Below are 22,517 nucleotides of genomic sequence, written 5' to 3'. Positions count from 1 at the left end.
TCCAAGTGGTGGCTTATTTGTGGTCATGTTTTTGGTTGAGTCAGTTGAAAGACTTCCTCTCATTCTGTCTCACTTACCCCAAGTCAATATGCTGGGAGCCACCAACAGTAGAAATGGGGTGGGGACAGCTGGCACGGACAGGAGGCATTCACAGAAAGCGAGCACAACGGAGCCTGTCTCAGCACAGCAGAGACCTCCCTGGAACTCAGTTGTGAGAGTGGGAAGATCATTAGGAAAAACAGGATTCAGAAGGGTTTTCACACAATGGGTAAGATTGGGTTAGCGGGCAGCTGCAGGAAGGCCAGTACTAAGACAACCCCCCCCCCCCCGAATTTCACGATTGCCACAACAAAGACTTGGTGGCCAAAGAGTCAATAGAATACAGGGAATGGGCGACAGTTTGTCTTTATTGTATGTGGCAGAGGGAGGGCAGTTTGTGAGTTCCTGGGGCACATGTGAAGGTCAGAGGATACCCACAGGAGTTGGTCTTTGCTTCTACCATATGGAGCCTAGGGATTGAACGCACATTATCCAACTTAGTGGCAGGCATCTGCAAACACAGGACTGGAGATTGAATTCAGGACTTTGGTTGTGCTAAACACATACTCTACCACTGAGCTATATCCCCAACCTGATCTGAACGTGAACAGGACTGTAGATCAGATGCTGGGGACTCTTGAAGGCCAAATGAGTGTTTTGCTGCAAATGAAGATACATCTGGAAAATCAACCACACTATGACCACAGACTGAGCAGACAGTTGCATGGGTCTGTGGACAGTAACTACAGCAACGCAGGGAAGAAAACCCCCAAGCCATCCCTTACTGACATAACAACGGCTCACGCTAGACGCTACTCTCTGGGTTGCTTTTCTTTTTTCTTCTCATTCTGTTTTGTTTTCTGCTCCACAGAAACGATTAGGTCATAGACCAGGGCACACAAGTGTGCTGCCAGCGTCCTGCTGCTTTAGTAACTCCTTTAGTGTGTGCGATGAGGGCCTGAGGGTGTGTCCACACATAGTGTGCATGTAAAGGCCAGGGGAAAACTTCCAGAAGCCATTTCTCCTCCTCTGCCGCAGGCTGGCCTGTGTGATGAGCGCTCTTTGCAGGTGGTATCTTGCTGGCCCTTGCACAGCCTTACAGCCATGGTACACAGCCTCTCTCCCTGCCGTTGTCTCCAGCTTTCTTCACCATATCTTAGTTCCGAGAGTCTATCTCATGATGTAATGCTTGCTCTTGGGTGTGGCTGGGTCAATTTATTATTATTATTTTAGGAAGAAAGGTCTTTCTTATCTCTAAAGGGTTTGTCAGTACATAGTACAAAGCCTCCTGTTGGAGGCTCTTAGAAGAAAAATCGTTTGAACTCACAAAATAAATTAACCAAAGCACAAGAACTTGATGGGGGAGGTGTGTTGGGTGGTTTCTGAAATCTCTGATGTCCCCAGACCAGTGCCATCAACTTGAATCAGAGACTAAGTCACAGATTTCTTGACCTCACACAAGTCTGCTTTCATGTTCTGATCTAAGATCTCAGGCAGAAATACATTTCATCCCATTCCTAAAAACGCTGCTTGAAGACAGCAGTAAGCAAGGCTCTCGGGCCTGCTGATCGCAACTCCTTCAACCCCTCCCCTGCTGGGCAAGCTTTTCTTCAGGCACTAGGGTCAGTGAGCCGAAAAGCCTTCTGGGATGGGAATACAAAGTCAAAAAGCCCCAACATTCCTGAGTGGAGTCCTGGAAACCATACACAGATGTGGACAATTGCTGACTCCTACGGAGCAGCGTCCAACAAGACAGGCATATGAATCACACCGAAGGGTCAGAGTAGCACATCCTTGCCTGCCCAGTATTGGTAGGAAATGCAGAGTGCACTGTCTGGAATTCACCAGAGGAAGGGAATGAGTCAGAGGGAAAGTAAAGGTTGCCCCACTATTCCTGGCTGATTAAGAAAGAGGCCAACAGAACCAAAGAGCAAGTATGGTCCCAGGTAACCATACGGGTTGGTTTTGGTTGTTAAAGACCAGAGGAACACAGAGCTGCAGTCCTGTTCCCTGATCCCCCCAGGCCTGTACATCACAAAACGTTACAGACTTTCAACTCCATATACGAAAGCTGAACACATGATCCTTAGTATTTAAGACCTGCTTGGGTTTCTCATTGAATTCCTTTTTAAAGCCACGAACAATTATAGACAGTATTGCTGGCCCCTAGTCACCACCTACTGGCACAGAAGGAAATATAAAGTCAATAACATTTCTTGCACCAAATGCCCCCTGACCATCCAGACTGAGGGAGCAAGGCATACGGCAGTCAGCCCTGCTCCGGGGGGAACATGCTCCAAGATAGCAGTGGGTGTCTGGAGACAGACACCACCTACCCTACAAAGTCTGTTTCTCCTGTAAGTTGTATGCTACAACCAGATACACTAAGGCATGGTCAATGCCAGAATGGCAGAGTGGAACCAGCCGGACTCGACAGGTGTCTCGTTCCGGGGAATCCCTCAGTCTGGGTGCAGGCTCAGCGCAGCATGTAGGAACAGCAGCCTTCAGAACACAGGTTTTCTTCACGTCTCCCCCGAACACCGGTGCCTTTGCCATGCACCCAGGCACAGCAGTGACAGAGTAGAAACATACGTGTTTTCTCCTGCTTCACGGTTTCAGTCAGAAGTATCGTTCTTGCTGAGATCTCAGCACACTTCACAGACGATTGTTTTCCTTATTGGAAACTTTGAATTTATCGTGCAGAGGAAGCATTTTCTTTCAACTTTCTTGGCTTCTCTTTGACCTGTACACACACACACACACCCGGCACTCCTACTCTGTAAGGGCGGGTTCCTTGAGCACAGAGTGTGATACTATGACAGCTAAGAGTGAAGACAGGCCCTTAGTGAGAGCAAGCAGTGTACCACTGGGTACGGCACGGTTTGTGTCCAGGGAAAGACAGTGTCTGGTGGGTGAGATGGGATGGAAGTCAAATAAAGGCTTCACCAGGCTACTCAGTGTGGTACACATTTCTTGGAATTTTCCAGTTCATATTTTCAGAATGTGGTTGCTAGGAAAGCGGGGAGGGTCCTGTACTAAAGAATGTCAGAGAAGGGTCAACAAACTGGTTTCATGAGTAAAGGCGCTTACAATCAAGCCTGATGTCTGGAGTTTCAACCTCGGGACTCATAGAATGGAAGGAGAGACCTGACCCCCACAATTTCTCTTTGGATTGCCACATACAGGCTGTGGCTTGTATAACCCCCATCCCCTCCCACCAACACAGACATCCATAAAGTCTCCAAGAAACAGAAACTGAACTTTTAACAAGCACCATACACTTCCCAGAGTCAGCAGAGATCTGTAGAAAGTCAGTTTGGAAGTGTGTCTACATGCTGATGTTGACTGGTGGCAACAGGCCCCCTGTGGTGGCTTCAATGAAAATTACTCTCCCCATAGGGTTGTATGGTTGGATACTTGGTGCCCAGTCGTCACTGGCAGTGGGCTTTGAGATTTCAAAAGCCCACACCATTTCCAGCATACTCTCTGACTCCCGTTCATGGATCAAGGTGTAAGTTCTCAGCTCTTCCTGCCACCAGGCCTTTGCTCCGCCCTCATTGACTCTAACACCCTGAAAACATCAGCCCAATGAACCGTTTTCTTTTGTAAGTTGCCTTGGCCGTGGTGTTTTGCCACTGCAATGAAAAAGTAGCTAAGGCAGCCTTGATGCCTATCTCCCCCAGAAACTCTACAAGAGACACCTAAGATCTGCAGCTCTGCTTCCTGCGACGAGAAAGAACACGGACAACATTGAAATCACACCAAGGGCTTTAACAGCCTTTTTTATCCCAGGAAAATTATTAGATTCCTTTGGTCCCTAGATGCCAACAACCTTACTAACAACAGCACCTGTCCCAACATGACCTGTCTCCCAGGGGTGACTGGACAATCACACCGTACACATGGCTTTAGATATCACAAATAAGCAGCTTCTACTTGGGGAAACACAGTGGAGTGTGACCGTTAGCCTCAGTAACCAGACAGAGACCAGATTGATAAAGCTTTATTAAGACTTAAACAGAAATACTACTTATGCACATGGACCACACAGCGAGGGGAGCTAGTGAGACACCCTGCGCTAGCCGCCGGCTGACTGAGAGTCACTGGGTGGGGACAGTCAGGCCTGCCTATATCCACCATGTCTAGGCCTGCGGGTCCCATACTCCAACCCCGTCTCTTTCTAGGTAGACAAGCTGTCCTGTGCTAGACAGAATAAAGGAACTGCACTTATGAACTTGAACATATTCAAGGACTGATATAAAGAGTTCCCTGTGTCTCAAGAAGCCTTAGAATCCTGTAGAGGTGACATCATGCCCTGAAAGTCATCTGCAGAGTGTCTCTCTCCACACTGGGTGTGCGGAGCCACCCTAGTCCAGATTCCAGAGTGGAACGGTCAGAATCAGCTGACTATACACAGCACGGTTCACCCCACAAGAAAATCACAAAGAAACGTCACTCAGCAGCAAAACTAAGTACTGGCCACAGCAGGATACAACTAGCCAGAAAAATAATAAGCACAGAAACTAAATGACCACAAGTGATTGCAAACAGGACTCTAGGGGAGAACTGTGTGGACTGAAGAAGTTGGAGCTTCCCCCCCTCCCCGCACAACACAGAGCACAGTCGCTCCTAAGCTGCAAGTTAAAAACAACAAATCCCGCCTTTTATGTAGATACTAAAATGAGTAATGGACACACTGAAACAGATTAAGAAATACTCGCTAGGAAAGTCATGCTCCTTCGGCTGCCATGGTTTAAACTCGTGGTTTACTCAAGATAACACAGCCTGCCCTCCTACGGCATCTGATTTTACTCAAAGGTTCAAGATACCTTTTTTGTTTTTTTGTCTTTTTTGACAAAAAAGGAGCAGTCTGCTGTCAACAGGTAGATGACAGTGTACAGACGGTAGGCAGCTTTATGGACTCATGCCTTTGAGGTGCCCTGCTTCTGATGGGGACCTTCAGACAAGAAAGGGTAAGGCTTGGGGCCAGTCCAGCCTGACAAACACAAATGGCGGTCGCCACGTATAGGCATGGTCTACTTCTGTGGGACATGAGTTCCCATCTCACTCCACATTTCTAATTCAGAAAATCTAGCTGCACCAAACTGTTTTGGGGGCGCTCCCACTGAGGAGTCAGATACCCAGCAAGAGACTGTTAGCTGCTCTGGCAACCTTCCCACCAAAATGATTGGCCAGCACAAGGAGCAAGCCCAAGTGAGAACTTAAAAGTCAGGCCACAGAGCTCTAGCCTCCAAGGGAAACTGACCCCACTGTGGTTTCATGTCAAGTGTGGACTTGAACTCTGGAAGTCCTGGACATGCAAGTCCTTCCTATACATGAGAAGGGTCAGAAAGAAACCACTCCACCCTGCTCCTCGTAGCCCATGGGGAAACTCTGACCACTTTTTTGGCCAGTCCTTCTCTGTAGAGTCTCTTGTTACAACTGTCTTCATATTAGCTTCTCTGGCTTATCCCTCATACGGCAGATCTGTCTCATCCCACGGGCCATGCTAGGAATGAACCAGGGCTTGCATACATCCTGGGCCAGTGCTCTGCCACTGAGTCACAACCCAGATCCATGTATCAAATCTGCACTGGTCTTTCTTCAACTCACACTATTTTTTCCAATTGTTTTTTGTCTTTCAAATCTTTTTATCTTAAAAAAATTCAACAGAGACATCTTGCATTGGACTTAGATAATTACACCCAAACAAACGGCAAGTAATGGTCTATCCTCCCCACCCCGTGGCAGCCATGGAAAAGTAGTGACACACAACAGCACGGAGCACGGCTCTCCACCATACGCTTCTCTAGAACTCAGTCAGGGCTGTGCTGGGTTTGGCCGTGTGTTCCCTGACGAGCCTCTCTCCCTTGATCAGTTACATGGCACTGAAGACTGAGGACAAAAGGGAGCAGATGGAGCCTGGAGAAAACTGACCTAAGAAACAGGCTGACGTTTTACTTTTAGACAAGTAAGAAATGAAAACATGTCCGTCATTGCTCCTCCAAGAAGCACGTGCCCCTCAGGTTCGAACTTGGAACTTGCCGGCTTTGGTCATGTACTTTATGCCCTTGAATGGCTTGTACTTCTCTCCATACATATCCAGACGGTTCACTTTGAGTCCTGCAGAGAAGAAGGGAGAGAGGGGTAAGATGTGAGCATCTCTCGGAAGCAGCAGCAGCCAGGGGTCTGGGTCTGGGTCACTTCAGAAGCGGGGTGCGGGGAAGAGATTGTCTAGGGATCCCATTCTGTGAAACAGAGGCAGACGGCCCTGCCATCTCAGGACGTACGTTTGCAGCAAAGATTACGTCAGCAAACTGCTCTCCTGGGGGAAGACCTCCTCTCTGTGAAAGGGGCAAAGAGTCGAGCAGATGGCAGTGAGGATGCGGACAAATAACACTGTGTCTTACTCAAGTTATTGGACTGAGTGAATGATCACAGCATTAGTGAATAATGAACAGAAATGCACTGATCAGCGAAGGCACCCTAAATAGTCTTGGCAGACTGAAGTTACTCTGCCGATAGCTTTATGGCCTGTTAAATGGCTCAGGAGAAAAAACGTTATCACTTAACTTTGATCACCTACGCTAGAGTCTTTCGGTAAAGAGAACCAGAGGATTCTCTAAAGATAAAGCTCATTTCTTTCTAAGGCCTTCAGAAGGCTATTCTAAAAGTTAAACAAGAATAAAAAATGCTTAGGGGTAGATGGGATATAACGAATATCCAGAAAATGCAATCTATTTTCATTTTGCTAAGTGTGGTCAAACTAAAGACAGTACGAATAATAGCTGAAGCTGGAGAGCTGTGGGGCTTACGTCTTCCCATTCCTGATGAAGAACGGAGAAGTACCCTCACACTTAAAACCTTGGGCAGTTCAAGTCAACAGCTCTAGCATGATCCAAGGATGGCCTCCGAAGGCCTCCGCCAGCCCATCTCTCCCTGGGCCCCAGACGTTCTGACTTGGGGTCTTCATGTTATCTTCTAAGCAGTCTGAACTGGGAAAGATCTCACTGATGATTCCGTACTGGGTAATATAACCAGACCCAGTGTGACCCATCATCAGAAAGCCCCAGAAGACACTGAGGTCTGCATCTGGCGATAGACACCATTTCTACTCTTCTTCTAAGAGCCACCCGAGATATGTCACTCACCAGAAATAGCCAGCTGCTGGATCTTAAACTGCAGGTTAATTGTGGGGTTCTCATCTGGTTTAGAAGCTCCAACCTGAAGACTCATTGTCCCCTTCAAACTCGGCAGCTTTTGTGGGTTTATTTTGCCTACATCCCAAGACAGCATCTTGGAAGAAAACACACGGAAGTAGGTTTCTTACGGTGCTTTCATCTGAACTCAGAGTTCCAACCTCCAGCCACCTCTGGCGGGGGGACGTGTTCCATCGAGAACCCTCTGTCAAAGATCTTTAGAACCAAGGCCCTTTGACTAATCCTGCCTTCCAACGAGCTATACAGCCTGTGTTGAAGGTGATTCAATGCCCAGCTCCTTACCTTCGTCACTGGGTCAAACGTGTGTGTCCCCTGGGATGGAGTGAGGCTCATGTTCAGGACTCCTTTGGGCATCTGGCTAGTGACAGTCACACCTTCTATTGTCTTTCCCATGCTCTGCTTGGGTCCCACTGTGATTTCAAAGCGTCCAAGTGAGCTACTGTCCCGGAAGCTGATGCTATGTTTGACATAGACTGGAATCGCAACTAGGCTGTAAAAGAGACAAAACGCTCTCTTCAAAGAGAAAGCACCCAGGGTTGGAGGGATGGCTCAGTGATTAGCAGCACTGGCTGTTTTGGCAAATGACCAGGTTTGTTTCCCAGCACCCTTGTGGCGGCTCACAACTGTCCATAACTCCAGTTCCAGTGTGTCAGACCCCTTCTTCTGACCTCTGCAGGCACCAGGCATACACATAATGTACATGCACACATACATGCATAAGTGAAACACTCATACACATGAAATAAAATAAATAAATCAAAAATTTGGAACAAAGGAAACACCCTTTGAGTGCATTCAACACTCTTTCAAGGCATGATTACTGCCTTTTGGATGTCAAGGGATTTAATACTGACGTGCTGATACTCTGAGAAAAACCTTCTCTTGAAGGCAGCAACAACAGAAAACAGTTGCTATGCTACTGGCCCACACCTGTAAGCTAGGAGAACTGCAAGTTCAAAGCCAGCCTGGACTAACAGAGCAAGACTGATTCAGCAGATACCACCACAGAAAGTAGTAATGGCAGCCTCGGAGACCCCTTGCCCTGGGCGAAGCACTGTGCACTCCGTCCTCACAGAAAGACACTCGCTGTCCCCAGAAAAGAAACAGAGGGAGTGGAAAAGCAGCTCACTGTGCTGACACAGTTAGCAACCCAAGGAGCTGGAATCTAAAGCCAGGGAGATGGACCTGGGGGCTAACCACCGCAGGCATAGCTGCCATGGACACGGAGTCTGCCCAGGGAGATGGACCTGGGGGCTAACCACCGCAGGCATAGCTGCCACGGACACGGAGTCTGCTCCTCGTCGCTGCTTACTTCTGTGCACTGACGTGATAGGAGAGCAGGCGGAAGTTGCCGTCAGGAGGAATGAAGGAGAGGATGCGCTCAGATTCCCAGCGCTTGAATCGGACACAGGGATGGAAGCTAACATCGTCCAGCAACCTAGGGTTCTGCAGAACCAGGTGGGGAAGAACACAAAGTGGGAGTAAGCAATTCAATGGCATTTTCACTGAGCACATACAAGCATCAAACATCCAAAGTCCAGTGTGGACTTCATAACCACCCTGATTACTGCCCATGCTATTCCGTTCTCAGCACTCTCCAGAAACATTTCATTCCCCAAGCCAACAACAGCTCTGGATGTTACCATGAAGGACAGAGTGAGGTCTGGCATCCCGGTCAGCTTAACACAGGCATCAATCACTCCCTGGATCTCAGCAGTGACCGTGGAACCTAAGAGGAAAGCGGAAGGAATGCTGGAGACCACAGAAGCCTGTGTCCCTCCTGCTTTTCTCTCTGTCCTCCCTCCCGCTCGCCTGCTCGCCTCTCTTCCATCTGGCCACCCAGTTCATCTATCCATCATCCAAGCTCAAGTCTAAGAACTCTGATGAAAGCGTGGAGACAGAGACCAGTGAGAGATTAGGAGCCTAGAAGCGTTTTCCATCCAGTGCCAGAGCCACAGAGCTCCAGCACCAACCAGTGCTTCTGAAGATCCATTAGCAGAAGCTGCTCGCTGGGAGCCCAGCCACCATCTCAGGGGGTCCATGGTCCTCACCCCTCTTCCTTCTTCTCCCGCTACAAACAGCCCACACTCCCTCCTTCCCGCCCTCCCTCCCCTCCCGTTCTGTCCCTAGCTCCTCTTCCTCAGCACCTTCAGGTCTCTGCATGTTCTAACATGCCACATGTGTACTCAGCCTTCCCCAAGGCTTCTGTCTTCATCACACCCAATTATTTGCATTGTTTTTTTAAATGGAAAAAAATGTTTCCACACAATATATTCTGATCATGTTTTTTCATCTTCTAACTACTCCCAGATTCTACCCACCCAACTCTATGCCCCCTCTCTTTAAAAAAACAAATAACTAAAATATGAACAACCCCTCCCACAAAACCACAAAATGAGAAACCAAAATAGGCAAGCAAAGTCCAATAAAACAAAACATGCTCAGATGAGACAAAAGGTTAACAAAAATACTACTGAATTCATTTTGTGTTGGCCACCTACTGTTGGACAGAGTCTGCTCTTAAGTGTGGTTAATGTCCCCAGTAAGACTCCATTGCAGAAGACTGATTTTTCCTCTGTAAGTCATTGTCAACTGAACACAGCTTCTGGTAGGAGGTGGTAGCCCAGGTCCACTTCCTATCTCAGCACTGGGACTCTGTCTGTGTGGCACCTATGCAAGCCCTGTGACACACTTGGGCCCTGTCTTCTGGCACCTGTGCAGGCCCTGTGTCAGAATGCATTTTCGGGCTCAGCCTCACTGCTGACTGAGGGCTTCCTCTCCAGGTGTTATCAATGCAGCAAGCTTGTTGACAACAGCAAATTTGCTTTGATTCCCTGATGGCTCCCATTTCTGCCCTCTGTGGTGGCACTCTCCATCTCCTGACTGAGCCAGGTACACGTGGCCTCCTCCCACTCTGCTCTTGCCATGTTTGTTAAATACTAGTTCTTGTAGCTCAGGCTAGCCCCACCCTTTCTGTCTCTGCCTCGAGTGCTGGGATAGCAGGTGCACACCTCTGTGTGGGAACCGGCACCTCTATCTCCAGGAGCATTAATTCACCTAGAAATTTGAGCCGGGACTTCAGGCAGTGCCTCCTAATGTTGCCGCTGCCTCCGGTCCACCTCACTGTAGATCAACCTCCCACACTGCAACACGACAGGTCATTGTATTTTTTTGTTTGTTTGTTTTTTAGGACGGGTTCTCATTATCTAGCCTTGACTGGCCTGGAACTCACAATATAGACCAGGCTGGCCTCGAATTCACTGGGATCCAACTGTCTCTGCCGCCCTAGAGTTCCAGAACTAAAGGTATGTGCCATCAAGACTGACACAGATTGCTACTCTAATAAAAAAATAAAAATGATACTTTCCCTGTATTTTTATCCTATGTGTATGGCTGTATTGCCTGCTTGTATGTTTGTGCACGGTGCCTACAGTGGCCAGAAGGGGGCATCGGATCGTCTGGGACCTACAGTGGCCAGAAGGGGGCATCGGATCGTCTGGGACAAGAGCTATAGACAGATGAAAGTCACTAGGTGAGTTTTGGGAACTGAACCCAGCAGAGGATCACCCAAGACACTAACCGCTGAACCTTCTCCCTAGTGTCAACTTAAAAAAAGAAATGCAGCGATATAAAATATCAAGATGTAAAAATCTTAGAGGTCAGTGCGTTTTTGAACATGCATGTGCCTCCTGAACTTCCTAGCTGACGGCACCCTTCCCCCTCTAAGTTCTATTGCCTTAAAGTGCACCTGCTGTGAGGTGTCTCAATGAAATTACTAGAAATGATAACATATGTGTCTGACTATTTTTCTCAACAGTGTAAGAGACATGTTGATGGTCGATCAGTAATTTACTGTTTTCTTTTTTTACTCCGCTCGGTGACTACATCAAGATTTATCGATCCTTTGCTGCTGTTGTTAGTGGACAGTTGGGTTATTTCTCATCTGTGTTAATATGCAGACATGCTGCGATGGCCTAGTTTAAAGTCTCATTATTTACGATCTTCTCACGCTCCTCAGTCCAGCTCGTCTTCTGTGAGCCCTGCTGCAGCTCACTCTGCCTACAGAGCAGTTGCCTCTGCACGGAGGCCCATCTGCCTGCACTTTCTTCACCGGCACCACCTTTCCACGCCACAGACTGACAGCCTGTGTTTGTCACGTGGTGTTAACATGGTCAGTCTCCCGCACCAGTCTGTGGGTGCGTGAGTGTGAGAATGTGACGCACTCCAGAGACCTCAGCCCCAGGATGCCTGCTTCTCTTTACAAACAACAGGAAAGAACCTTGTCATTGTGACTAGTTCTGCCTCCGGACCTGGGAACCTAATACTTTCAAATAGAAAATCTAACCAACAGGAGCGCACATTGTACTTCTTCCCCCTCCCCATCTCTTTCCTGGTCTCTTGAAACAGCGTCTGGCTGTATAGCCCCAGATGGCCTGGAAATCTTGATCCTCCAGTCACAGTTCAGTGATGGATATGCACTGCCATGCTCGGCCTTGTTACTCGATGTCCCCCTTCCCCACCCTGAGCCTTACTGCAATCCTCAGCCTCACGATTCCTCTTTCTCCTTCATGAGAAGCTCCACAAAAGGCAGTGTGAGAGACTCGACTGCGCCATCCCATCCACTCAGGGAAAGCGGTCCCTCTGTGTGAGAGACTTGGCTGCGCCATCCCATCCACTCAGGGAAAGCGGCTCCCCTCTCTGCGCTCAGAGAGACACTTCACAGCACCCACCTGACTTGTCGATGATGGCGTCTATCTCTTCAACCACATCAAAGTAGGCCTCGTTGTTGGTATACTTCACCCCTGTCCGTCGCCAAGGCACCACCGAAAGCTGCCCCGTCGGGAGCTGGTCTCCCACATTGGTGCTTCCTGAGACAATTAACACGGGTGACCAAAATCAAATCGGTATTTTAATGCCAACTCTAATCTAACAACCTAAAGATATTCCCCTCAAAGTTTCCATGGTCTTGTTACTCATGAGACACCAACTGGAAGATGAGCCTTTCACATCTCCTATGTAGGACAGCCTGGTCTAATTTTAAAATCCATTGTCGCCATCTGGTCTGCTGCTTCGAGGGCAGGCTTAAAGGAAGCCACCTGAGAAGCGGATATCATATTTTGGTTTGGAGACAATGAGAACTGACGGATCTCAAATTCCACAACAGCTTAAATACGGTACAGTGTTTCTGTAGGGCTGGGCACCTACACACAGACACAATGTCACCATCAGTGAAACAGGATTCTAGTTTAAGGCAGGTTCGCAGGCACAGTAAAGGAAGGGGGAAGTGTTTACATCAACAGGATCTGCCTTATTCCAACACTGAACAGAAGAGAAAGCAGCCAGATTCTGCCCTATCCCTGCAGCTGCTGCAGCCAGATCCCGCCCCATCCCTGCAGCTGCTACAGCCAGATCCTGCCCTACCCCTGCAGCTGCTGCAGGCAGATCCCGCCCTATCCCTGCAGCAGCTGCAGCCAGATCCCGCCCTACCCCTGCAGCTGGTGCAGCCAGATCCCGCCCCCTCCCTGCAGCTGGTGCAGCCAGATCCCGCCCTACCCCTGCAGCTGGTGCAGCTAGATCCGGCCCTACTCCTGCAGTTGGTGCAGCCAGATCCCGCCCTACCCCTGCAGCTGGTGCAGCCAGATCCCGCCCTACCCCTGCAGCTGGTGCAGCTAGATCCGGCCCTACTCCTGCAGTTGGTGCAGCCAGATCCCGCCCTATCCCTGCAGTTGGTGCAGCCAGATCCCGCCCTACCCCTGCATCTGGTGCAGCCAGATCCCGCCCCATCCCTGCATGCAGTTGGGCATCATTTCCTTGCTACCTTGCTCTCACAGACATCAAAGCTCATTTTAGAGTGAACTGAAGACTGTCACTCATTTAAATCCTATTTCCTTTTCCCGCTGCCTTTATCTTTTTACTCTAAAGAATTCCTAAACGCATGTATAGTTGGCACATGAGTAAAACATTCCAGCTTTTCAAAACGGGGGTCTCGGAGGAAATTTTCTACAGCTGAGGAAGATCGAGGCTCTAAAAACTTTCTAACAAAGCAGATGTAAAATTTTAAGGTTTAAACTAAACTCAGAATATTGCAAAAAAAAAAAAAGACAACATAGGCCAGTACTATGTTTTTTAAATCATCAAAACTGCACTGCACATATCTGACACCTTTTCTCTCAGTTTCCTTTAAAGAAATTGCCAATCTGTCCTGTCTCTTCCAACGTGGTGACTCTGAGTTTCTGTCTTGTGAGCCACAGGAACTTAATGCATCTTGATGGCTGACCGGGCAAACCAACCCTTCTGTAACGCCCTCACAAAGCTGTCTTGCTACTCTTCATACTTGTATTTTCAAAAATTAGTCCGCCAAATTCTCTGAAACTCCCATTTACATTATCAAATGAGACTAAGCGTGTAAAATGTAATGAATCACGATGATGGGTTTCACTAAAGCAAACACTGCACTGTGGCTCAGCAAATGCAATGAAAAGGTAAGCGTGGAAGTCGCAGGCTAGGAGGAACATGGTGGCTTTCAAAGCAGAGCCTGCTAACTAGCAGAGGGCAACCACCAAGGACAGGCGTTTTCCCAAGTTGGTGTTGAAAGAGACAAAAACCTCTCAATAAAAAATGAACAAAGGGCACAAAAAAGTAAGTCACGACAGGGAAAAGCCCACACCTTCCTCAGTAACAGCAAGTGAGTGTGCATCTAGTGGCTCACATCCCAAAAGTTAGCAGTGCATCAAGATGACAGCGGATTGAAGCGGCAATGGGAAGCAAAGGCTGCCAGGACTTTTCTAGTCTGGTGTGTGGCAATCTCTAAAACCCCTTAGCTTGGCTCCTGCATTTCCAGAACTGAGTAGACAAGACTCAAACATAAGAATCCTTTGTGTTTGAAAGGATTAAAACAAACAAACAAAAAAAAAAACAAAAAAAAAAAACCAGGAACATTATAAATAAGTAGGGGCTAGACAAATATGTCACGGTCCATTTAACATAGAACATTGGTCATAACAATCATGTCAGAATATCACAGTTAGATGTTCATAAAACATTATTAAGAGGCATGATTGAAAAAATACACATTATTTACAAGTATTCTATATGAGTACTGGAGATGGGTCAGTTAAGAGCACTGGCCTCTCTTACAGAGAATAGAGGTTCAATTTCCGGCACCCACATGGCACCTCACAACTGTCTGCAACTCCAGTTTCGGGGGATTAGATGTCCTCTTCTGGCCTCCCCAGGGAACACACAAGAGCATACACAAGAGGTGCACAAACATTTGTGCAAGCAAAACAAATTTAGTATACATAAAATTTACATTATAATGTATTCTATCTACTCATCATTCATCTGTCTAGAAGAGAGAAATATAAATACATACACATACCATACATGTGTATATATATATATATTTGAAAAGTAGGTAAAGTTGGAGATTTTCATGTACTTCTTGTGTTTCTCTGTGTTTTTGAGGTTTCCATACTACATATTTTCCCCTTTATTCAGGATAAAATCTGTTAAATTGTTTTTTCCCCAGAACTGGGATTACATGTTAAGTGCTCTACCATGAAGAGCTACATAAAAATTGAATTACTTTCCACATATGACTATAATTTAGGTTAGACTCACAACATACAAAAAGGTAAAATGAGATTCTCAAGGATTCGGAGATGCCAGGGCTTGGGGGGAGCACTGATCCCCTGCAGCTCCACTCACACCCACAAACCACTCTCACCTGTGATGGTGTTGACCACCGTCCGGAGAATGGTGGGGGGCTTTATCAGTTCTTTGAGGATGTTGGACTCAGTAGCCAAGGGGAACCCGTTGTCCAGCATCTCTTCCAATACCTCGTAGACCACAACCACATTGTCTTTGATTACTGGCTCTGAACAGACTCCAAAATAGTCCTAGTGAAGACAAAACAGATGTATTCATCACCTGGGCTATAGGAGAAAATAAAACAATATTCCTGAGAGGAAAGTCTCGCCTGTCCATGGTGTCTAACCAGTGTGTCCAGGACATTTTCCCAGGAGAGAACCAGGTAGAGCCTTCGTTCTCCTGGGCTTGGGGGTAACAGCCCAGGACAGGCTTACGGTACCCGTGATGTCAGTGGTTTCGTCTACAAACCAGAGGAAGGCAAGCTCTTTGCATTGATTTCCTCACTTGATAAATATAAAAACCCTTAATCTAGACTAGATATGCTCATCTACAAAATTTATGGGCTATGTAAAGTGGTAATGGACAACATAATGCAGAAGTATACACAAAACCTTTTCATACTCCTGCTGTGCCCTTTCTTGAAATTCATTCAGAAAAGGATGATGAGGAGAGCTGTGCTAGCCCTGCACAAGGCCTGTGCAGAGCATCCCTGGGGTGGGACTCTCCACGTCCGTCATTGGCTTAAAGGGCTGACCTCACAGCCGAATTATCTGGGAAAAGCACCGAAGACCTAGATTCTACTCTTCTCATTCCCTCTCTCTTCAGTGCTCTGGACCAAGCCTAGGGACTCCTGGGCTATCATCTTGCCACTCGTCAACTTACTTAGGTCTTGATTTAACAGTATAATGTGGGTACCGCTTTGTGGATGTGTGAGAAACTTGTGATCGCCAAACATGGCAAGTATGATGGTGACAGTGACTAGGGCAGAAAGGTACGTGTTCAGTAGATGTATGTTCCAGGTGTGTGTTCAGTCGATGTATGTTCCAGGTGTGTGTTCAGCAGATGTATGCTCCAGGTGTGTGTTCAGCAGATGTATGTTCCAGGTGTGCGTTCAGCAGATGTATGCTCCAGGTGTGCGTTCAGCAGATGTATGCTCCAGGTGTGCGTTCAGCAGATGTATGCTCCAGGTGTGCGTTCAGCAGATGTATGCTCCAGGTGTGTGTTCAGCAGATGTATGCTCCAGGTGTGCGTTCAGCAGATGTATGCTCCAGGTGTGTGTTCAGCAGATGTATGCTCCAGGTGTGTGTTCAGCAGATGTATGCTCCAGGTGTGTGTTCAGCAGATGTATGCTCCAGGTGTGTGTTCAGCAGATGTATGTTCCAGGTGTGTGTTCAGCAGATGTATGTTCCAGGTGTGTGTTCAGCAGATGTATGTTCCAGGTGTGTGTTCAGCAGATGTATGTTCCAGGTATGTGTTCAGCAGATGTATGCTCCAGGTACGTGTTCAGTAGATGTATGTTCCAGGTGTGTGTTCAGCAGATGTATGTTCCAGGTGTGTGTTCAGCAGATGTATGTTCCAGGTGTGTGTTCAGAAGATGTATGTTCCAGGTATGTGTTTAGTAGACGTATGTTTCAGGTGTGTGTTCAGTAGATGTATGTTCCAGGTGTGTGTTCAGTCGACGTACACTTCAGGTGTGTGTTCAGTGAATGCATGCTTCTCAAAGTGCCAGGCCTGGCTCTCACAGGGCCTCTGAGATGGGGTACAGCTCACTGAGTGGGGGAAGTGTGTAGCTGAGACATCCTGTTCACCCAAGCACAGTTCTGACTGCTGAGCTGCAGTCTGCCTCCTTGTTCTTCTACACAAAGCCGTCTGCAGACACGCACTGCATTCCTTCTTCCCCAGGTCACACTCCTGAGGACCTTCACAGCTCGAGCAATGGGACAAGCCTCAGATAATCTCACCACCTGGCCACTAAACCGATTCTATGGTATGTACCCTAAACTACAGCCGACAATGAGTATCAGTGAGGGTCCAAGATAAGCTCACTAAGAATAAAGAATGTACTCCTAAAATAAGACATGAGAGCATGACTGGAAGAAAATACCACATTCCTTTCCCAAGAGTGACTTTATTTTACAAACAAGCACTCATGTCAGGGGGTTCTGTGAACCAAACACTACGTGTAAGGAAGGAGCCCGACAACGCAAGGCGCCACAGCAAAAGCAGTTGCGCTTCTGCCGCAGACTCCACTGTCTTCAAGAACGAGGGAAAATTGTCGCAAGAGGACAAACATTAAGCTAGACACTAAGCTCCACCCTGGCCCACTTTTACCATTGACTTCTACCTTCTCAAAACCTCTCTGTGCTTTTAATTTTTTGCTGTTGCTAATTTTTCTTACATGTGTACAGGTATTATCTGGCTATGCATGATGTTCATGCAGTGTCCACAGAGGCCAGAAGAGAGCATCAGATTACCCGGAGTTGAAGTTACAGACAGCTGTGAGCCAGTATGTGTGGGTGCTGGCAATCAAACCTGGGCCCTCTGAAAAACAGTTATTTCTTTTTCATTTTGCTTTGTGTGTGTGTGTGGTTTTAGAGACAGGGTTTCTCTGTGTAACAGTCCTGGGTGTCCTGGCATCTACTTTGTAGACCAGGTTGGCTTCAAACTCACAGAGATACACCTGCCTCTGCCTTTCGAGTGCTGAGATTAAAGGCGTGTGCCACCACCTGATCAGCTAGTGTTTTTAACTGATGGGCCATTTCTTAAGTCTCCACTTCTATGGTTTTAAGTAGACAACTTTTCTCACTTCCTGGTTTATAGTATCTAATTTATAGTTATACAGTAACTACTATGACAATAAGACTGTTAATTTGTGTATGGATAAGGTACACAGAAATCACATCAGAGCCCAGGCAGAATAGCTGAACACCTTAACTACTAGATTCTTCTGTTTCCTCCATATTCTGGGTTTGCAATCTTAGGTTTTCACTATGCAAAGTCACTAGCATGCAGCGTGGAGATTAGAATTCCAAAACAGTATTTGGAGGCAAAAGTGTATTTTAATTCTCTTACCAATGAAAACAGTTCCAGTCATGTGGTGTGGGAGTGAGCACCCTGGACAGAACAGACTTGCTCTGCCACTGTCAATCATATGCTCCTCCCCTTTCCTAACTCCACAATCCGTGTCTGCACCTGGCTACCTCCAGACCTCACAAGGCAGAGAAGTGAAACAAAAGAGCCCTGCTCCTAATTGTGCACCCAAGTAATGCATATAGCCACACGGTTAAAGTTGAGAGCGCATCAGGATAAAGACTGTGCTGTCTGGATCCAGAATCTGTGCGCAGTGGTACTTCCATGATGATATGACTCACCTCCCCTACCGTGTTCCCTCAGAGCAGTGGTTCTCAACCTTGACCTTTAATACATGTTGTGGCGACACCCAAACACAACATGATTTTTGATGCTAGGTCATAACTGTAATTTTGTTACTGTTATGAATTGTAATGTAAATATCTGATATACAGGGTATCTTATATGTGACCCCTAAAGGGGTCACAACCCACAGATTGAGAACCCCTGCCTTAGAGCTACAAATCAAAATGAAGACCATGGCATCCCTCACATTTGTACAAGGATGGAGCCCTGTAAGAAGTCATACCAACATCCATGCTACCTGTACTCAGCTCACTCAAAATGAAGGCGGAACTCACCCCTGCCAGATACAGCTAAAATAAACTTAGCTTTTCCTGTTTGTCTTTTTAGAAAACTTTACACTCATCACTTTTGGCTACAACTCAAAGCAATGTAGCTAACAATGGTTAGCATAAACGTCACAGTATTAAAAAAAATATCTGAACCCTAATTTGTGAGCAAAATGTAGGAGCAAACCTAAAACCACCACACACTCCCACGAAAGAGGCTTAGAAGCATCCAATCGGTCCCTTTGCAGCCAACTAAGAAAACAGAAACAGGAATCTTAGATCAGACAGGAAATGAGCAACGTTCAGTTTTGATTTTTTAAAAATGCTCTTAACCAAAGCTACAAACAACGGAGACAGGACTACGAAAATACTCCCGCACTCAAAAGACTGAGGCAGGAGGACAGCTGTAAATATGAGCTTAGCCTGGGCTATATAGCTCAGGCCAGCCTGGGCTATAGAACGAGAGCCTGTCAAAGGGGCTGGGGGGGAGGGGCTTTTATGGTTTATAGTTTATATACATAAACCTTCCCACTTTTACAAACCTGAAACGTGTCCACTACTCGGTGAAGGAATTCAATGACAAACAGAGGCGGGACCTCCGTCTGAATCACGGCCACAAAAAAGATCTTGTGTCGGTAGACACTCAAGAGGTAGTGGTGAGGCGTGGGGATAACCGGAGGAACGTTTTCGGCCTCCGTGGCCCTCTCCTGGGCCTCAAAAAAGTAATCACAAACAGAGCGACTGACCACACTTTTCCAGTGCTTCTCCAGGAAAATGTCTCCCGAGGAGTTGATCAAGAAAAGACTGTGAATCATGGTGAAGCTTGCTGGTGGGAGAGGAACACCTTTTCCGCCCACAAACCTCTGGATCGGGCCGATTTTCAACTCTGAAAAAGAAAGAAGAGGCTCAATTCAGTTTCACTGGACTAAAAACGTTCTTATTTCCCATTGGTCCAAGACTTTACCCTTTCTTCCAGACCAGGCTCAGGTCCTCCTCTCACAGGCTCGTCCAACCTTTTGACATCGCAATACGATGCAGTCACCCACAAAGCATATTCCCAAGAACCATACAACTGAGTTATAAAACGCAAGGGGAAAAATAAATCTAATGTTTGAAGTAAGTTTACACGCTGGTATTGGAATGGTGCTCACACAACATTCGTAGCTGTCCTGGGCCACATGTGGCCTGCAGGCCACGGACAGGACACACCTGCTACTACATGAGCCCAAAGGGCCCTTCCCTTGAATTCCTAACTATCAGCCATCTTGCTTTTCTGTTGTATATTCTCAGTTATCTTTATATTGCCTGAATCATATCCACTAAAAACACAAGTTTCAGGCTTGGTAGCTCAGCAGGTGAGGCTGGCTACCAAACCCAACAACACAAATTCGGTTCCCTGAGACCTGCAAGGCGACAAAGAGAACTGGCTACATGCTCCCCACACGGACACACACAAATACACGTAATTTCTTTTTAAATACCACTTTACCCAGCATAGTAGTACAATACACGCCTGTAATATCAATGCTTTGGGGCTGAGACAGGAGAATCCCACGTTTGAGGCCAGCCCGGGGTCATTACGTAACAAGAGCTTACATAGCAAGATCCTGTCTCAAAACAAATAAGAAAGAAAAGAAACTAAACAAATATGGCAGCCACTACCTAAATGGGCACTGAGGATGTCAACCGCGACTGGTGGAACTAGCATGTACTGTAAGATACACAAGGGATTGGGAGGCTTTGGGTGAGAAAAAGAAAGATACAATTTTAAATATCTTACCATTAATCTAATACTGGCAATATGCTTGAGTCAAATAAAATATATCACATTTTAACTTATTGTTACCCTATCATGGTTCCTATGCGTGCTTTCTATTTCTACTGAGCAGAGTTGGACCCTGGAATCTTTGCCACTGTGACCTTTACTCATTTACACTAACCCTAGTCTCAGAATTATTTGTGCACAAAGCACTTCATTGGGTCAATTTAAAAAAAAAAATCTCTGGAGACACCCCAGTTTGTCTACAGGCTCTAGGATGAGGCATCTTGTGCTGCACCCCAGGGGTGGCCTTGAGGCAAAGGGACTGAGAGCTAGCACAAGTGGTCCCATTGCTAAAGCTTGTTTTCCCAGTGCCCCGGGGAGGGCACAGACCGCAGGTGTGCAGGCTGCCAAGGCAGGGAGCGGAGAGGTGGCAGCCTGGAAGCCTAGCATCCTGCACACCTGGGGTATTGGAGGCCCTGTGGGCCTAGGGGCTCCAGCCTGGAAACTGTCCAGAAGCAAGGATCCTGGTCCCAGGACTGCGCACCTGTGTTGCCATGCCAACAGTGTCTGCAGCCCGCGACTCCTCCCGTACCTTTCCCTGGCGACGCCCCACCCGGCCCTTCACACCGGCTCTCAGCCCTACCAGCTTGGACCAGGTCTCAGGCTCCGCTCGGGCTCCCGCAGCGCAGTTGCGCGGTGCTGTGCATCTTGCGCGAAGGCCTCGCCTCTTCTTCGCCGCTCGCTCGCTGATTGGCCAGCCGCTCCCCGGCCTCCGCTCCTGAGCTCTGATTGATCGCTGGTGGTTTGCTAGGTTCTAGCATCCGATTGGCCTTCGTTGAAGGTCCGGCAACCTTCAATTGGTGTAGCCCTATGGTTCCAAACCCTGATTGGAAGATGAAGACAGCCGGCCATCCAGTCACAAGGGGCCTCCAGGAAGCTAGAAAGTGACTGGAAGGGTAGAATGATTCGGGTTATGATTTACCTAATTTAATGCGTCATAGATAACCAATCAGGACTACCCTCCATTACACAGGTGCACTTAAAAAGCGCCTGCGGCCGGGCGCCGTACAGATCTTTAATCTCAGCACTCAGGGGGCAAGCAGGTGTTATCTGAGAGTTCGAGGCCAGGCTGAGCTACACGGGGAGTTCCAAGCCAGCCAGAAAGGGGGGGGGGGGATAGGGGAGGGGGGAGTCGAGGAAAGACAGAAACCTACCCTTCTCCTTTCAGAATCTCAGTTCCCTGATCGACAAATAAAGGTGTTTTACAGGTCTTTGAAATGACATTAAAGTGTTCCGGGGTCACTGCGTCTCGGAAAGGTGTGAAGCAGAAGTCAGAGGAAAGATGTACCTTCAGTTATACTAAAATAAGGCTTTCGGTAAGATAAGGTGTGAAAAGGGCAAGCTGTGGGGATGTCAGTGCCAATCCAGACACGACTCCAGAAGGTCTCCGGCAGTAGCAAACAAACAAAAACAACAACAAAATAAAAAACAAACAGACAAAAGAAAATACAGAGGCCCCTTCTCGAACAAGGTTATCTTTTGACCCCTGCAAAGGCTTCCACGCACAAATGCAAACACGTACTTCACACGTGCAAAAAAGATTTCCCCTTTTTGTTTTGTTTTCTTTTTGAGACAGTTTCTCTGGGTAGCTGGCTAGCCTTGAACTTAAAACTGCTTCTCTCTACCTCCCGAGTCCTGGAATTAAAGGCTTGGGCTATAAAGCTTGCTGTACCCACCCTGCGGGGCCGGGAGGAGGGGAAGGGGGATTGTAAAAGCAAATTAAAAAAAATAATAATAATTTCAAAGCTAAAAAATAAAAAGCAATTTGTGACATTGCCTCATAACTCCCGTCGGAAATTAGAGAAGAAATATTCATCAAATGAAAATTTTTCCTGAGGAAAGAAAACAGCTTGGACAAAAAAAAAGTTTTCAAGTAACATACTATTTTCTAAGTAGTTATTTAGATAAAGATGGCCCTCAGAAGGGAAACCCAAACCTCTGCTTTGCAAACTCTGCAGTGTGCCAGACCCGGCTGCTTCCTGTTCATCAAATGTGGTTTTTTTTATTTGCCAGTGAAGAACAGAAAAACTTCCCTCTGTCAGTCACCCGCCGGACTTCTTGTCTGTGTTTGACTCACTCCGT

General features: G+C 47.2%; 1 protein-coding gene across 3 annotated transcripts; it reads right to left on the bottom strand.

Moving 5' to 3' along the window:
- Window positions 1–4,026: 4,026 nt before the first annotated feature.
- Window positions 4,027–21,142, bottom strand: Ap3m2 (adaptor related protein complex 3 subunit mu 2). 3 transcript variants are annotated; one of them, XM_057752546.1, is made up of 9 exons: window positions 21,019–21,142; window positions 19,156–19,499; window positions 14,989–15,160; window positions 11,990–12,127; window positions 8,903–8,988; window positions 8,572–8,705; window positions 7,542–7,749; window positions 7,191–7,335; window positions 4,027–6,162 (listed from the first exon to the last, which is right to left on the bottom strand). In XM_057752546.1, the coding sequence occupies exons 2-9, from the start codon at window positions 19,426–19,428 to the stop codon at window positions 6,062–6,064; spliced, it is 1,257 nt and encodes a 418-aa protein (XP_057608529.1). In that variant the 5' UTR covers window positions 19,429–19,499; window positions 21,019–21,142; the 3' UTR covers window positions 4,027–6,061. The 3 variants fall into 3 exon arrangements, with proteins under 3 accessions (XP_057608529.1, XP_057608531.1, XP_057608530.1); XM_057752548.1 differs by having other exon boundaries at window positions 20,968–21,058; XM_057752547.1 differs by having other exon boundaries at window positions 20,920–21,027.
- Between the last annotated feature and the right edge of the window lie 1,375 nt (window positions 21,143–22,517).

Source organism: Chionomys nivalis, chromosome 20, assembly GCF_950005125.1.
Source record: "Chionomys nivalis chromosome 20, mChiNiv1.1, whole genome shotgun sequence".
NCBI lineage: Eukaryota > Metazoa > Chordata > Mammalia > Rodentia > Cricetidae > Chionomys > Chionomys nivalis.
The sequence above is the reverse complement of the archived record's forward strand: the minus strand, read 5'-3'. Positions and strand labels throughout refer to the sequence as shown.

Bases quoted from the DNA above. Each gene is read 5' to 3' on its own strand.
- Ap3m2 (XM_057752546.1), bottom strand. From the start codon at position 19,428: ATGATTCACAGTCTTTTCTTGATCAACTCCTCGGGAGACATTTTCCTG. The intron at 15,161-19,155 runs GTTTGTAAAAGT...TGTCTTCACTAG, and splicing joins GAGTAGTGGACACGTTTCAG to GACTATTTTGGAGTCTGTTC. The intron at 7,336-7,541 runs GTAAGGAGCTGG...TTTTCTTCCAAG, and splicing joins CGTTTGACCCAGTGACGAAG to ATGCTGTCTTGGGATGTAGG.